The sequence below is a fragment of the Melopsittacus undulatus genome, chromosome 3, assembly GCF_012275295.1.
Source record: "Melopsittacus undulatus isolate bMelUnd1 chromosome 3, bMelUnd1.mat.Z, whole genome shotgun sequence".
Lineage (NCBI taxonomy): Eukaryota > Metazoa > Chordata > Aves > Psittaciformes > Psittaculidae > Melopsittacus > Melopsittacus undulatus.
Window position 1 is genome coordinate 38,761,593 of NC_047529.1, and position 18,520 is coordinate 38,780,112.

The following is an 18,520-nucleotide window of genomic DNA, read 5'->3' on the forward strand; positions in this document are numbered from 1 at the left end:
AAAATCTTGGCTTAATGGAATTATGGTATTTCCCTATTTGTTATTAAAAATATTATTTTGTCATATCTTGATAATGTTGTCCAGTACACATTTGTGCCATGGTTTTGTACAGTTTAATGAAAGAAAACAAATAGAAATTGGGAACATTTGTGTTATAGCTGCTCACAGAAAGGCTGAATAAAAATTTATCTTTACCATACCTCCATCATAAACATAGGTATCCTGGTCTACCAATGTGAGTTCTTTTGTCCTTTCTACAGCACACTACTGCAGCACACCAAACTAAGAATTCACATTAGCAGACACCACACTTCAGACACTACGTTAGTACAGTTATGGGGGTCGGCACCTACCCCCTTATCCTCATCCTCCACATCCTCATGCTGTTCAATTGCGCATGCTTCTGTTGAACTCACCAACCGTAAGGTCTTCAAAAAATCTCGCTCTCTTGGCTAATGAATATAACAAACAGGAGACAGGACAGCAAAAACACAAGACAGACCACAAATGAAAAGAAGAGCATGAAAAGAAGAACATAATGAAGAGAACAAATACCAAGCAAGGGAAGTAATGCTCACAAAGAAAGGAAATGACACCTGAGGAGTGTGTTAGACAATTTCAGGGACATTTTATCCTTGTTATTTGTAAGTTACTCCCTTTAACATGAAGGGATATTAAGCATCAAGTACTTGTTAAAAGAAAACTGTAAAGAAAAGGAAAAACAGAAAAAATAGCGCATTACCCTGTTGAGAAAGGAAGTCTTACTGACCACAGGAAATGAAGAGAACAGATTGCATTCCCCCACAGAATTCACACTGGAATATTTTACCAAAAGAAATACAACTTGTGTCTTTGGTATCAAGTCACATATTATGGAAAATATCAAAGAAACTGCCTGCAGTTGATACGCAGAGTTAACAGAGCAAATGTATATGTAACAAACCGGAACCACTGCATTCTGATCAAAAATCTTACCAAGGTGTCTCCAGAAAGGACTTCTAAAAGTGAGATCAAGTTATGTCCATCTCTTAGGTCTTCATACAAGTCATTCACATGTTTTCGAACCTGCACAGATAAACACAAAAATTAAAGATCCTCAGATATACTTGAGAATTCACACTCATATTAACACATATTTTTTAATATATGGACAAACCTCAGGTATGTCTCAGAATGGCTTTTTGAATTTATTCTCTTACATGACAAATTTACAAACCTAAATTAACTGTAACAGGCAAAATTCACATCTATGTCTACACTCACACATTTCCATCACATTTTATTTCATTTTACTGAAAAGGAGAAAAAAAATAGCATGAAGTTATAGGTAATGAATTCATATAGCAATGAAAAAAAATCAGTATCTGACAATTTAAATAACAGATACCCACCTATTTTGACCTAAATAACAACCCCTAAGAGACAACACTAGCTAGATTTTATGAATTACGAAAATATACACTAAATGTACATATTACCATCAGTATGCATGTTCACAGAGTCAGACCAAAAGTTAACGCACTTTCTGGCCTTAAACTTATTGCTAATAAAAGCATACCATCTACCAGTTAACATGTTTGGTCACCTCACATTTCCCAGTATTTTGTGCGTTTTCCCAATAGCTCACACATCCCTTTTATCCACCATAGCAAAGAAATACGACATGAGATTGATCTAGTGAAGCCAAGGACACACACAGCCACACAAGCTGTGCCAGTGACAGAGGTTAATACTCCACACAGCTCAGCAGTACTCTACCACCAGCAGTCACCAACCCAACTGATTCCCTCCTGTGGTACCCCCCAAATTAGATGGCCAGTTTTTGCCAGCTGACCTGATTCAAGGAGATCAGGTTGAGATGGGTTGGTAACCAGCACGCCCTTGTGAGGCCAGCCATGAGGAAAGGAACAGATGTAATGAGAAGCAAGACAGATGAAAGCTCTAGCTTTTCTGACAGGCTCAACAAAGCTGGGAGATGTCTGTCCACAGGCAAACTACATGTTTCTTAGCATTAGCTCAAATACAACTTTATCTGAAATTTCCTTCACAATTTCAGCCAGCTGCTCTTTAAACATGAAACAAAGGACCTCATTTCTTGGAAGCAGAGAATTTTGACATTTCCACCCAGGGCAGAGGTTGAGGGTTTTCCAGTTACAATTTAATGTAGTTGAGGGCTTTCCAACTACAATTTAATGTCAGTTCCCTGGCACCAGATCAGAAATCTCTGAAGCTTACAGAGCATAAAACATAAGAAATTTCTTCTGACATTACTACCTCTGCCAGAGATGAACCATACTTACAAATACAAGATCTATGGGACCCTCAACTGACTGCCAACATTTCTGTGTTTATGACAAGGGCAGTAGGAATAAACCCCGATCATCAGGTTCATACAATATCTCTCTTTCCCTTTCAGGGGAATTTCTAGATCCATCCTGTTGAATAAATAATGGTCTCCATACCAGTGAGTAGCTTCATAAATGCTTTTTAGTTCAAGTTTTCTTACTTAAACTTTTAAATAGGAAATTACCCTGGAATCTGTTTTCACAAAGATCAACATCTTAATTGAGAATAACATCAGAGCATATTATGCTTGTGCTGAAGACTAGCCAGAACAAGTCATCTACAAGACTGTTCCATAAGGAATTACAACTGATATTTCCCAAAACATTTATACAGACTCTGCATATACATAGTCAAGTTACATACCAGTACTCATACACAGCTTTACACACTCACACACATATATGCAAAATAATATAACTTAAACTGCAATTTAAAAAAATATATAATCCTGTAAACAACTCACTTAAAAAAAGAAAGAACCAAAAGAAAAATTCTCTGGTAATACTGAAGGACTGTTAAGCTGAGCAAAGAAACAGAACAGATGTTTTCTTACTACATCAGTGGTGGAAAGAAGGAGAAGGGAAGCCATGGAGATACAATTAAAATCCCTGATATGAAATTTGATTATGCTAAGCACTTAAAAGATGAAAACCACAAGGGTCTTTAATTTTTAACCCAAAACAACTGTGACTTTTTATTTTGCTATTCAAAGAACTATGTCAAACTGAGTGCCAAACTCTTTTCAACAAAAGCAGGCAAGTTTTCTTTACAAGAAAGCCCTGCAGAGGGTTCCCCACTCCTCGCTACCCCATCAGCCACAATGTGACATTCTCTACTTCCTTTAGGAGAGTAGAATCCCAGGCCAGAGCAGATCAAGAGCACAGGCTGATGACCAGAAGCATGGGAGGATACTGGGTTAAAGGACAGAGGAAGGAGGTCTACATATAAAAGTCACTGCACCAGCACAGCAGAACTATCTGTGCAGCCCCAAGCCAATGCCTACACTCTTTTCAACATAGAAGTCACAGGAGTTGCCCAATGTGCATGTATCTGAATAGTAGGATGAGAAAATACTGCCATTTCTAATCTGTTACTTTTATTTTCCATTAGATGAAGGATAGTTTTGTAATCCTTCTGGATTATTTTGTTATCCTGCTGGTCTGTCTCTCACAACACACATTTATTGACCTTCTGTTTGTTTCTCATTCTCTGAGGTTTCCAAAGTATTACAGAGACAACTATCTTCCCCAGCTTATCTTTCCAGAAATCACAGATGCTTCAGAGATGAACTCATCCTGTGTATGAAGAAGGTGGCATAGAGCTGTCAAAACAAGAAAACCAGCAGTACTCCTTAGATGTCTGTCTTAGATCTTCCATTGTCTGACAACTACCATGAGGATTAATTATGTAGGACATACTACGTTGGTATGCTGGTACAGGATGACATAATAAGGAATTTCCTCCAATACTTTGAGCAGCAGATGTACACCTAAAACGAAGTATTTGGGCAACTGATGTGCAGCAAGCATATTCATTCAAAACAGCAGATCACCTATTTTCAAAAAGAGTATCTTGTGCTTCCCGAGAGATCCTACACTTCTCTGCACTTGAGAAAAAGCTTGTGAAAATCATTCCTCTCTAGCTAACACTTAGCCAGGTCTTGCCTCTCAGCATATATAATGAATTCTTAGATCTCTAAACTCACAAGAAACTAGTATTACTATTTCATCACTGTTCTGCTGCCACATTTGGGTTCCTTTGGAACACATAGTACCTCAAGTACTAAATGCACATGGGAGTCCCTGGATGGACCTGTGGGACCTGCAGAGCCCCATGGCATTTCACAACAGTTCTTGTGGCTTTACAATCAAACTGCAGATTTGTCAGCCCTACATTTTGCAAGGTCCACGTGCGAAGTAGGTTACATGCTGCCTCAGGCAGGTTTTTGCAATATGCCCACGTGAGTGTGGTAGCTTTGATAATTTGGGCATGAGAAGAGATTCTTTAAGGAAGATGTGGGAGATACTGTATGGCTGAGAGGCATCTGACAAATAACAAGAGAAGCAAAGTGGCTGCATCAGTCAAAAGGAGAGAGGGAGAATCTGAAGCACTGTTTGAAAAGTGATTCATCTTCTAATCATCATCCCCTGGCAGGTATACTGTAATGTTTGTGGTAAGGAAAACTCCCATCTCCCTTGACATGAGCATGAAATATTTTGATATCATGCTTCTCCCATAAAATTAAGCTTTGCAATCTATTGCCTTGGTGAACCTGCACTATCACTAGTAAAAAACAGCTTTTAAAACAGTAGCAGCCACAGGGCTGCAGTCTTGCCCCCAAACAGCAGCATAATAGGCACTCGAGAAACAAAAGACTGTGAAGATGGCTGCTGCCTCCCAAAGCTAGCAACCTAACACTCCGCATAACTCACATAGTTTTATCATACAGTTCAGCTGACACATCTGGTTGTCCTTACAATCAAGTTGCTATCGGTTCCAACCTCACGTACCATTCCATTCTGCTTCTGCAGTTAAAGCCTGGCCCGCCAGGCTTGGCTTCCTCCTCTGCAGGCTGGCATCACAGCAAACCTGTCACCACTACCTTCAGTTTGCTTGGGACTCCTTCCCACCGACAAAGAACAAAAACATAATTCAGCTGCCTGGGCACACACCTTTAGGGCTGCTTTATGTTTAGGGAGTATGCCATTTGGCCTCCACCTCCTTCTCCAGAAGCATGAAGGCTTGCTTAAGTCCTGCTGGCCAGTCCCCCACCCATGTCTGTCCTGAATACCCTTACACAGCAAAAACAGCCCTAGATGTCCATATTTAGGGAACTGAACCTGCACAGTGATCTCCGTTTTTGCCATGAGTCACAGCAAATAGCAAGCCATCTTCCACAGCAAGCTTGTTTGTTGTAATTTTTCTTGATATTATTAGTTGTTTTGTGCTGATACTGGAACAAAATCTAGAGTTTTACACAATAAAACCAGAGGCTGTTTATTGTTGCATGGGCAAAAGGAAACGGAGGGTCCCTTCTGCTTCTGCAAACAAAACAAGCTCGGTATTGAAAAGGATAGAGAGAAGACACACAGGCTGGAATAAAGTAGGAAGGTTGCTCTCTCTAGCACTGCCATACATCTACTAGCACCTGTTGTGAGAGGACAAGAGGTGTTTTAAACTAAAAGGGAGCAAATTTAGATTAGATAGAAGGAAGAAACATTTTTTTTACAATGAGGGTGGTGGGACACTGTAGATGCCCCATCCCTGGAAACAGGTTGGGCAGGGCTCTGAGGAACCCTAGTTGAAGATGTCTGCTTGTATCAGGGGTGTTAAATGGGATGACCTTTAAATGTCTCTTCCAGCCCAAACTAGTTTAGGATTCTATGATAACATGGAAGAATCACAAACTTTTCTTAATTCAGCAGTAAATGTGGCAGGAAAATAGGGTTGTGGCCCTTTCTGTGTATACAGCAGTGCACACCCAGCATACATGTAGAAAGACATCACTGAGATTCATGTTAGTGTACTGCATGCTCCAGACCAGTACCTAAAATGCAAGGGACCACCTTCTGGACTGAAATAGTGGAGGAAGGAGCAGAAGCAAACATTAATGTGCTGCAGAATCTGAAGTCGGGTAAAAGGGCAGGAGAGAATATATAATTAGATCAAGCAGGAATAACTAGAAGTAACTCCCATGTACCGGAGGCCATCAGGAACTCCCTGAGGGAGGTGAGGCAACCACTGTGGCAGGCTGCAGGGCTCAGAAACAAGGCAGAATTTTATGCTCACACACTTGCAAAATTATCCATATTTACAGGGTGAGGAAACAGACTATTGGCATCAAGAACCTTTCTTAAAACATCAGGAGTTTCCTTACCTATGTTATAATTAAGCTGAGCTGATCGTTATGAGAACATGCCAAATCAGACTTTTTCATACAGTTTCCAGAAGAGGAGAAAGAAGAAAGAAATCTGATTCACATTTATTTTGAATAACTGATATTCAGCTGACAAGCCTTTATAAAATCAGTGGCATCCCCAGGCATTAACAAGAATTACAATATTATGGATCCAACAGAGGCTTTTTCAGACCACATAGCCTGGGAAAGTCTTTTCAAGCACTGTGCTCCTCGCTTCTGGAAGCTAAGTTAATTAAATGCCTAGCACACACATAAAGCATTACTGCTTTTCCAGAGGAAAATGGGCCAGGGCTCAAAAGTTAGAACTGTAAGGGGTGTGTTTGGGAAAAAAGAGTCAGGCCTTAATTACCACTGAGGTCACTGATAAGTCCAAGCGACAGTTGGCACAAGGCCACCGCAAGCTGCACAATAAACTTCAAGTTTATTCTTCAAGAACCTGATTCAATGCCTATGGAAAAAAGATCCCTAAAGACTCCCATTCACTTCAACTGCAGTAAAAAGCTTTTCTTCAAGATAATAGACACAGATAGTTAAGAGCTCCTATAATTACACTGTTCCACAGCAAATGCCATCAGCATTAAGATTGCTGAAAAACTCCTGTGGCTACTGCATGAGGTCCTGACATCCTGATGAGTTTCCCTAATGTTTCAGCTTCCTAAAAATGTACTTAAGCTTGGTTTTAAAGGACAAATTGTATTAAAAGCTTTACTCAGGAGGAAACAGTTTTCTTTCAGTTTTGAAAAATCTATATGGTTTAGTCCTTTCACCTTTGAAAATTACGGAATCACAGCAACAGTTTAACTGCATGAGAACAAATAATACTATGTCACAAGAACAAAAACCACAAACCATCTCATATGAGAAACTGTATTTATGTACAAAAATGATAACATATATAGCATGATTTATGAGAACCCCTCTAAAATTCTGAGCAGGCTGTAACCAGATCCATGCAGCACATAATTGCCAAAATATCACGTTTGTCAAAACATTCCCACATGACTGATCCACCAAGCACTGCTGCTTCTTCAGACATCTTCAAGACTACTTATTTTGCTCTTCACATTTCTTAGATTCCCCCCCTTGTAAAGTACACAACCATTGCTTGATAATGCTGCAGGGCTACTCCACCTTGGGTAACTTCCACCCCGACAGGCACTGCACAGCACAGCAAGGCACTGGGCTGGAGTGAATAGCCAACCAAGAGATCAGGAAGCCAAAGCAGTTACATGCAGATTGACATCCTCCCCCTAAATCATTCATGTTCTTTAATCTCCATACTTTAAACTGAAATTAATTTTGGAGGGGTGAGGAGAGGAACAAACTCCAAAGACACACACCCTGGTTATGATTATTGTTTTGCACTGAATCCTATGATAAACTTAACCCATTCTGTTAAAAATAAACAAGCACATAAGCTCTGGCAGGATCTGACCACTGGGTAACCCGGTGGCAGCGACTCCCGGGCACAGCTTTCCCTAGGGACAGGGTAGAGCACAGGCAGCCTGAGTGCTGGGCTGCAGATGGTGCTGTTGCCCAGCTCCATGCTGGCACACTCCAGCACTGGACATCCACTGCCCAGGACACACAGACTTGCTTCCCCCAGCCCAACAGCACAGGCCCACAGCCAGAGCTGGAAGAGAGATGGCACAAGGGAAAAAACTTGTGCCAAGTCTCTTCTATGCGCCTGTTCACTCTCAAGCAGAATCTGGCAAACCTAGTTTTAGGTCCAGTGATCCAAAGCTCACTTTCACTCTTTTATTTTGCTTGCCAGTCTAATAACCCACTCCGCAGGAAACATTTCTTGTGGTTCTCTGAAAATAAACAGTTCTTTATTTCACAGTCAGGAATCATTTTCTAACTGTTTAATTTTGTTCCTGAGTATTAATTCTCCTAAACAGCAGACACAGCTAATGCTACTCATTTAACTTCATAACATAACTGTATGATATCAAGTACTTTCATTAACTCACATTTAAACAAGTCTCCTGTACCAAGTGAGTTCAGTGCCTCTGATCTTGCTTTAAAACAGATGTTTTCTAACTGAAGATTCATCCTTGATTGCATCCTTGGAGTCATCCTTCACTTTCTGATCTGGCCAATGCTCAACACTTGATTAGCACAAGAACTTTATGGTTTTATCACCCTTCATGTTTTCCACCCCTCTACAGCCCTGTCCTTGTACCTGAAAGCTTGGATGAGTCACATTTTTATCTTTACATTAATCTTCACATTCCTTGCAGACAATTTCACCATCCAATTAATCCACTGCCTTTGCATACTCCATTTTGGCCCAGCTTTCAATTATTTCACATCTCTCTAGATAACTTTCAATAATCATAAAAAAGATACTTGTATGGCTTTGAGGTAAAAATACTATTGCTCAAATAAATAAAAAAGACCACTTCTAAACCTTGTCCTAACATTTTTCTTATTATCTTCCTTTATTTGGTTATATGAAATATTCCAATATTCTCTTAACCCCAAATCAACAAGTATGCAAACTGGTACATAATCTGACATATACAGCAAACAGTAGGACATAAACATGTGCATCCTGAATCCTATTTTGGATATTGGTAGCTGTGCAATATCTGAAACACCATTATTGTACAGAACAAGCTTAACCAAGCATCCTAAATGTCAAAAAATCTTTCTTTCCATCTCCTCTGGAAAAAAAAGTCTTGTTTCTATTCCAGTTCACACATCTCCAATCTTTTTGAAGTATGGGCTGAAAGGTTCTCTTCAACCAACACTGGTCCAGCCGCTCAGAATTTCTCCGTAGGTCCCATTCTGCTTATCATCATCGTCACAGCAGTACCTTCACCAGTTTTAACACTTGCACAATCTTGGTCTATAAACTTTGCTTATTGGGATCAGCAAATCCATCTGAGTGCCTCATGTCACATAAATTCACAAGCTCCACAGAAATGGGTACCTACTAACACCAATGGACATCTACTCCATTATTGCTACAATTTAAAGTCTTAAAATATTAAAGTTACAGAGATGTCCCGCCACCTTTAATAACTACTTCATCAAATCAACCAAATCATCATCATTATGTGGACAGCTCTCAGTGAGCATGAAGGAGAGATGCTACATGTAACATATGTCATGGCAGGCCCCATGCGACTCCACACATTGCTCCCAGCCCATTAACACTTCTTGGGACAGTTGTGATTTTAATGCACAGCATATCCATCTCTCTTCCCTCTTTTGTACCCCAGAAACCCTTTGTGATTTCTCCTCAATGCAGTAATCTCTGTTCAGATGCATTTGTGTAGAAGACTAAAGATATTTTTAAATATCATAGAAAAACTAAAACAAAGCCCCCAAAATAACCAACCAAAGGCCATTATAAAACCCTCTCAACATCTCTATCATATTTTTTAGTTCACAACCTACTTAAAGCCTCACTTGTGACAACCATTCTGTGCTATTTTAAAAATATTATACTTAGAAAGGCTTAAATGTTGTCTTTGTAGTCTTCATTAATCTGTATTTATGCCTTTCTAAGCTTCACATTATATGGCAGCCCACTGAAAGAGAGTAATCTCACCGGAATTGTAGGACTGATGCAGATGGAAATCATTAATTTAATGAAAATAAAAGCTTTAGTAAAAAACTTGGCAGTGACCAGTGCTAAGACTCCAAAATCGAATATTATTTTGCCAAAGAATGGCTGGGTATTATGAGGCTGTCACAGAGTAATACAACTGTAAGGTTAAAAAGGACTGAAAAGTTCACCTCACCTGACCCAGTGCACTGGAACAATGGAGTTTGGCTATAACATGCCAGAGATGCTTTTTTAAATTATTCTTGCCAGTTCAAATGAAGGATATGTAATATGTCATATGTACACTTCATTGCTTTGCCACACTTACTTGCTTTTCATAGAGAGGGATTTTTCCTTGCTAATCTTCAACCTAATCTTCTTCTGTAAACTAAACTGAATTTTTTGTTGCCTCTCCCCTTAGAGCCTGACCTCAGAAAATACTTGTTCACCAGAATCTGCACAACAACCTTTTACATCCCGAGGACACATTACCACACCTCCCTTCAGTCTTCTCTGTTTCAGACTAAACAAACTTAAAGTATCACAACCTGTCCTAGATCTCTGAGAAATCTTACTTCCAAGTACTTTAGTACAGATGGCTATAAACCTGTTGTCATCACAAAGATCTGGAGTGGTGCAGCCAGGCAGAGTTTCACAATCATGTGTCCAAAAGCACACTCGTGTGTCCAGGGCAAGGCAAAATTACAAGATGTCTCCTTGTCCCCTAAGCTCCATGCTGGCCCACAGGCAGGGTACAGAGCTCATCTGTAGTTCCTGGAGCTCCCTGGGCACAAGCAAATGCAGCCCGGTGCAGGCAATGGACCCTCCAAAATTGGTGGTAGGGCAACGGTGACACTTGTTGCTGACGACATGACAAAAGGCCCGAGCCAGAGAAAAGTACAGCCACAGTGTTAGAGAACCATGGGTATCACTACAAGGATGAAGTGACAGAGCTCAAATCCTCACTTGAAAGTGTAGCACAGCAAGGGCAGCAGGTGCTTGGATGCCATCTCTGAGTGGAAAGGAGATGGGTCACTGCTCACAGCATCAGCCTTCCAAAGCCAAATGCTGCTGCAGCAGCACCTGATTGATGGCAGGCACAATAGCAACCACAGCCAATAGCACTGACTCTTCCTAGTGCCAGTTTAGCTGCAGCTATTACTGATGGCAATATCCAAGCAAACTGTATCTGGGATCACTTTGTTCAGATTTTGTGAAAGGAATGAGTAATGCTAAGAGTACATGTGGCAGCGTGTAAAAATGTAGATACACCATGTAGACAGCTTCCCCTTCATCCGCCTGCTTTCAAAGACCATCTGTCCCACAGTCTTCCCAGGAAGGGAAATCACCCCGTGAGGTCTGTAACTCCCCGTTCTTTTCTTCTGCCTGGGAAAGAAGTATTATCCTTACCGTAACTGCAGACTCCTACGAGTCCCCTGCCCTCTCTGAATTCTTAAACAGAATGATAAAGTATTATAAATCACTTACATTAGCTCCCAAGTACTGGATGAATAAAGCTGTGCAACCAGAAAGCACATTAACTTATCTGAATATACTTCCACTCCCTTTTTCCTTATCTGAATTTCACCCTTGTCTTATTAAAAACTGTTCCATCAAGTCAGTATGTTGTAGACTGAAGAGGCTGGAATAATTCAAACTTTTCTACAGCATTCAAAACTGTTTCTTTTTTTTTTTTTCTTTCATTGGTAACACATCCATACTTCTCCTTTCATCTTCATCTTCTGACATAATTATAGAACCTTTCTCCTGTAAACTCTTATGTCACACTGTAACTCCTTCAGGACTTACTTCTTTTTCTTGTCTGATTTAAAGTTATTATGCTTTACTAACTCCCTTATATGAATCTTTAGTCCTGATGCCCTTATTTCCACTTCTTGTACGGCTCCTTTGTAATTTCACACACCTCTGAAAAGCAGCAGTATATTCTATGATGCCTCCTATCTGTCCTGCTGGTCTGCAGCCTGCCTTTGTAAATCCAACACAAATGCTTTCAATGACTGCCAGATCTCCTGTATTCCTCCCTCTCCTGGATAATTTCCAAAGAAGACCCTCCCTATTACTTTCCCCAACTCTGCTGTTTAGAAGTTCACTGTCCCCTTTTTACTTCTCCTTTCTCTGTGTTGAGAGGTGAGCCAGGAATTTTGCAATCACTTGCTGTTAAGTTACCTTCTCTAAATTTTGAAGCAGTCCCTCCCAATCAGTCCAGACCTAACTAAACAGCAGCTTTGCTAGCGACTTGCTGAAGGTCTCTTTGGGCTGGCACTCCTCTTGCAAGACACATGGCCACACCAGAGGCAGCTGCCCCAACTGCTGCAGCCGGCAGGGAACAGAATGGCAAGTATGCCCTGAGCTGGTTTGCACACCTGCTTGGGGATGAGCTGAGCTGTGCCACACAAATGCTTTTCTTGCATAAGCTACTGAGAGCACCTTTGTAGGTGTCCAGATGCAGATCTCCACATCTGCGCATCCTGTCACTTATGACAATAAATGTTTTTCCCCACTGCTATACTGTCCTGTCCTTCCTTTAGTTAATGATCAAAAATACATGCTGTCAAATATAACTTACCAGGGATGAAGTTTAAAGTTGTTCAGAGTATACAAATATAATACTCACAACATCAAACTCAACTAATAAGTGAGCATTCGCAGCTTAAAGCTAGAGGAATACACTAACTCTGACCAAAGACAATATACTCTACACACGCTTAAAGCAGGTAAAGTATAAGGCTGGCAGATATGTGATTCTGGTTAATGTCAAGGTACTCTAGGTAGAGGAGAATTTTAAACGTTATGTTACTATCTTTAAATTTCCCTGTTCACAAGGACCTTAAAAGCCTTTAAGAGATAACACACATTTCTTTATAGGAAAAGCATGTTTATTCTGATGCCTTCTTAGGTCCTCATGGAGTCACACATATATGTTACTTCCAGGCAAGCCTACCTTCCCAGATTACAGGAAATATTGCCATAGATCAAAATATTTAGGCAATGTTCATATGTTGAAGTTGTTCACTGTGTGGGGTTCACATACTGGGACAAACACTACTCCCACTGGAGCCAATGGCACAGTTACACTGGCCCCATGAGAGCTAGATCAAGCCATAGGATTTCGAAACTGATATATAAAGGATTATTTCATACAGATACATCAAAAGTATATAGATAAAAAATAATTCCATGCATAATATAACAATTCATTAAAAAGCCCACACTTAATTGCCAGTGGTAGAATTTTATCTCTTGTGATCTCTTAGGAATAAATAACATTAAATAAAATCTATGCTGAGAGTTAATTTTGAACAATGAACCCACAAAAAATGAATATATTAATACATTAGTCTATCATAGCAAACATACTGATCCTAGAGGTTCTATTTCATCATACAGTAATCTCCTTACTTAATTCTCCTTATAATCACTCTTTCATATATGAGCACCTATATAAAACAGTTAAAAAACAACCCACAATGAAAGGGATCATAAAAGCATGCACTCAACTGGTTCTATAGTGCTGTGTGCTATAAAAATATCAATGCACTCAAGCTATCATATTTTTCATACATATTTAATTTAGTGTTTTCAATTATTTTCTTTCCTGCCCTCAATTAGACATGAAGTCTGAATGCATTAAAGCGGATCAAACAAACTTGAAATTTGTGACACAGTTTTTATTGACTTGGATTTATTTGCTTGCAAAGAAAATTTTTTGTGATTCAGTTTTTCACTATCCTGTAAAGTTTCGTACTGTATCCTCCTGTTTTTCAGCCTTAACTTCCAGTATTCTGTCACTGCTTTTCCTCCCCATCCCCTGGTTACCTTCTTCCCTCATCTAAACTCTGATTTAACACTAAAAAAGTCCTGAGTTTGTTTGCTGATCTGCTTTGCAAACTGCTTTTGCTATAGATTACACTAAGCAGATGAAAGATTCTGTGTGGTTTATCTTCAGGTAGAAGATCTTTGAAAACTACACAGTGAAGAGCGAATGAGCTACAACGGTGCATATTTCCAGGGATAACAACAAAACCATTTACTTCAGTTACAAGTTTCTTCAGGAGTTATTTTTCTTTTATTTTCTGGAAAAGGCAAGTATTTAAGAAAAAAACCTCCAGGACCTCTCAGAATAGCCCTAAACATACAAGAGCAAAAATATTCAGGAGAAAAAATGAAAACATTCATCTGTCTACCAAGCAGACACTAGGCCTTGCTGAACAATTGAAAAACAAAAGAGAGGAGGAAATACGGCTACTTCAGCTGCACCCAATGCCTAAAGCAAGCTGTGTGCCGTGTTGGAAAAGGGATTTTTTTACAGGATTCACTCCCAACAGACTGCAGCAGCTGTCACAATTAACTAGGAGGAATACATAGAAGATTCGTTTAGATGCAAGAGCACAGCAAGCAATCTTCCTTTCATTTTATCAAACATGGGGGGGGGGGGGGGAAGGGGGGGCTGGGCGGGAGGGGGGGAAGGGGGAAAAAAGCAAAAACCAACCCAAAACATGTTTTTTTCCAAGTATGTTTGTAAAATGAAAGGTGTTAGATTGAGATTTTTGTTAAAAGTCACTACCACTAATACCAGGTGCCTCAGCCCTTAAAATAAGCATAGAGCTAAAATGTGTTCTTTTCTAAAAGACAAGGAGGTGGGGAATTTTAAATAACAGATTAACTGCATGGCTAGAAAGAAGATACTGCAGAGTAGTGCTGTCTAGAACGATAACCATTAGTGTCAGTAAAGTGCCAGCTTTCAGCAAGGGAGTGACTGTGCTGTATCAGGAACATCCCTCTGCCGTTAAGGGCATACCTGAACGTTTCACAAAGCAATCGACCTAAGCAGCCATTTGCAAACCATGTGCTGCCTGAAGGACGCACAGGAATCAATAACTTCAGGTTTCTACTCTGAATTATTCATTCAGCCTCTGCACAACAAAAAAGCTGTACTCACTCTCTCTAATGGACAATCACTGCAACACAGTACATGATTTTGAACACAGCTTTAAAACAGCACCTTTAAAACCATTTTGTCCTGCTACTTATAAAAGCCTTCTTGCTGATAATACCTTTAAAAGTGACTTCTGGAATAACTAATGGCTGTGCAGGGATCCTGCCCACTGCTCCTATCTCCAGGGTGTTTCTTCTAAGGTCCAGCCAGTAGAGGGTCTCAAGCCAACCTGCACTGTGCTGGGCACTTGGTGATGGGGCTTCCTGCCAGTGCCAGTGGGGAGGACAGCCCTTCCTCTCCAGAGAGCTGCTCAGACATCCCAAGGGCCCACATGCTGCTCAAAGGTCAGTTAAGAGGCTCTCTACAACCTTTCCTTCCATGAAAAAGAATGTTTTCCCTTGGAGATAAAATACCTGGTTGCTCACAATATTTTCCCAACAGAGCACTAATCTAGCCAGTCCCTGTTTGCCTTACCTTTAGCCCTACTTTCTATAAATCATAACTTCTGATAAATTTTAAGTATTTAAAAATATCCCATTTAATCTGTCAAGCCTAAGACCTGGCACTACAAAAGTATTTTCAAACTGCTTAGAGAAAGGAACTGAACAACAAAGAAGAATTTGCTTTTATTCCTTTTTCATCTTCAACTTTTATTTTTCAACTTTTATCTCATCTTTTCCCCATACTTCATGCTTCTCTTATTCTTTCCTTAGGTTTTGAGGGTTGAGATTCAAAGGACTGTCAGAAGAATTTCTGGGCTTTCATGAAAGCTGGATTTTTTCTTTGGGTATTTTAGGACCATGTGAACACTACACTAGAACAAAACCCCTGTCTTACACAAATGTCTCATAGCATCTAATGTCTTGTAACAGGGGTTACTTACTGCTGCAACAAGTACTAGAAATTAACATCCTGTTTTGACAGCAGCAAAGTGAAACACTTGCTGGAAGCACAGGCAGGTTTAGAGAAGAGATCTCTACCCCACTGCCACTCTACACCAGCATGTGAGTTTCTCCTTGGAAGCTCATACCACAGCAGCAGGCGAGTCTGAAGTCCAATATCGCACCTCTCCAGCCCATATGTCAACAAGTGAAAGATAACGTTTAAACTGGAGCCTCGCCTTCAGACATTAAACAGTAGCCTTAGGAAGTGCAATGTTCTAATCAATGCTCTTATCAGTTACGAAGAAAAACTTCAGCATTTAAAAAACGTAGTGACAGTCCACTTGATCTTAAACTGGAATTCAAAGATAATTTAAACAGCTGAATTTTGCAAATAACAGATTACATACCTGTCTCTCAAACTATGTATATCTCAAGATCGTTTGCAGGAAATATTTCTGAAATGACTATGCTTCTAGTTTAACAGAGTCAACTGAACTGCCAAATGACTAATCTTACACACTAAATGTTATATACTACGCCCTTAGGTGCTTTGAATCCAATGCAACTAAAGATGGGGAACAGAGGGCAGAAGGGTAAATATTTCTCGGCCATCTTGTTTCACAGAATTACACAATGGTTTTGGTTGGAAAGGACCTTAAGATCATCTAGTTCCAATGCCCCTGCCATGGGCAGGAATGCCTCACCAAAGACCATGCCTTCCAAGGCTCTGTCCAACCTGGCCTTGAACACAGACAGGGACAGAGCATTCACAACTTCCCTGGGCAACCCATTAAAGTGCTTTGGCACCTTTACAGTAAAGAACTTCTTCTTTATATCCAATCTAAACTTCCCCTGTTTAAGTTTTCACCCATTGCCCCTTGTCCTATCCTCATGAAGAGTCCCTGCCCAGCATCCTTATAGGTCCCCTAAAATCAGATACTGGAAGGCTGCTATGAGGTCTCCATGTAGCCTTCTCTTCTCCAGGCTGAACAGCCCCAGCTTTCTCAGTATTTCTTCATTCAGGAGGTGCTCCATTCCCCTGATCATCCTCACAGCCCTCCTCTTGACTTGCTGAAATGTTTGTTGTTACTCAGAAAATCCCATAAATACGGAATTTAATTAGAAGAATGACAGTAGGCTTCCACGCCATCCCCCTGTGAATGATGGCAAGCAATAAAAGCATCACACTGCTGACCTGGAAAAAACTCTTTTGAATATAGTGCTATAAAGGAATACAAGTCCAGTACTTTCCCAACAACTGCAGAACAGGAGATTAATTGAAATGAGCAGGGAAAGAACTAAACAGGCACGGAAAGAGTAAAAAGAGATCAGAAAGGTGGAGAAAACCAAAACAGAAACTGGGCACAGAGAAAAGAAACAGGAGAAAGAGAAAGTAAAGAACATAAATAGGATGGAAAAAAAAAATTAAAGAAAAAAAGCAATCCATCCTCATGCTGATAGCCAGGTCCTAGCCACATGAATAATCTGGTGTTTTCCATGATCTCTCATAATTACTACAACCACCTTAATCCTTTCTGCTTCTTGTTGAACCCTATGCAGTGGCAGATAAAGCACACTGACCTCTTTTTCAGCCAGTGGAGTGAAAGCACTTTCAGGACACAATTCATCTAGAAAGACCTGTTCTCTGCCACCTACAAGAGAAGTCTGGGTAATTAGCCCAAATAAAGCTATTGAGATGCCTGAAATAAGCTGATTCTCACCTTTTTTGTCTGCAACACTGGCAATGAATGGGCAAGTAAGAGTTTCATGAATTTCTTATTAATTTCAAGGTAGCTGAAAACAGACTCAAATTCAATTTAATGCAGAGACCAGGACAGGTCTAATGACTCTCTAAAAATGCACACTCATTTACTGTGCTACTTTTTCTATATTCCTTCCATTATATTGTATTTTCTAAATATGCCCTTGCATCCTGAGAGCACATTTGAAGGATGTATTTTAATTTCCATGCAAGTCACTGTTCTAAAAACAATGCTCTAAAACCAGCAACTTGACACCTGTATCACCAAAAACTGAGTATTTCCAAATGATAAAGCTGTTTTGCTACATAAATTCCACGTTAATGGAAGACCTATAGTCAAAACTACAGTTGCGAAAGTTACTGATCTGTACTGAATTCTAAAGTGAGGAATGTGAGATGAAAATCAAGGCCAGCAGTACACACACATATATCTGTAAATCTATCTATATCTACCTTTACAGTCACTCACACCCAAGGTGTGAAGATGAAGGCCTAAGGCCACTGACCTTGGCAAGCAAGTCAAAAGGATTTAGTGTGAACTCTTCACCCTGATTTCCTTGCAGGTTTAGAGCCTAAATCTTTTTTAAGCTACTCCAAAGAAGTTAACAGTATGGCAACGATGACTGTGCAAGTTTCAGGAGCATGTAAAATGATGGTGTATGTAAATATCATTTTTCAAGGCACTGCTCTTCTGTAAAAACAGGCATAATTTTTAATTTCTATTAAAAGATTGCTCTCCAAAAAGCCTCAGATAGGCTTTTCCATATCCCACAGAAAATTAAACCTGCATCTTTAAACTGCATCTTTAATACATAAAAAGATTAGTAGCCTCTACAAACATGGTAACAATTGCCTTCAATTAGAAGAAGAAATGTCTGATGGTTAACTTGAAGACTGCATTTTGCTGCCAGAGCACTGGCAATCTTCCTGTGTTTTTTTTTTGTTTCTTTAGATCTAATTTGTCTGAAGTACCAGACAATGTATCCATTTCTTACATTGTGAGGTCAAATTCAGAAAGCAATGATTGCAGCTCTGCAGTCTCTTGTCTTCTCTCATTAGCAAGTAGAAGACTTCTGCAAGGCCATGGGGCATT

At 40.0% G+C, this 18,520-nt stretch overlaps 1 protein-coding gene across 3 annotated transcripts in view; it reads right to left on the reverse strand.

Moving 5' to 3' along the window:
- The window catches only part of DST (dystonin), a 292,205-nt gene that overhangs the window by 185,655 nt on the left and 88,030 nt on the right, over positions 1–18,520 (reverse strand). For all 3 annotated transcript variants that reach the window (XM_005153188.3, XM_034060386.1, XM_034060385.1), the window contains one exon: positions 976–1,065. In XM_005153188.3, the coding sequence (XP_005153245.2) occupies positions 976–1,065 (90 nt within the window). The remainder of the gene's footprint in view (positions 1–975; positions 1,066–18,520) is intronic.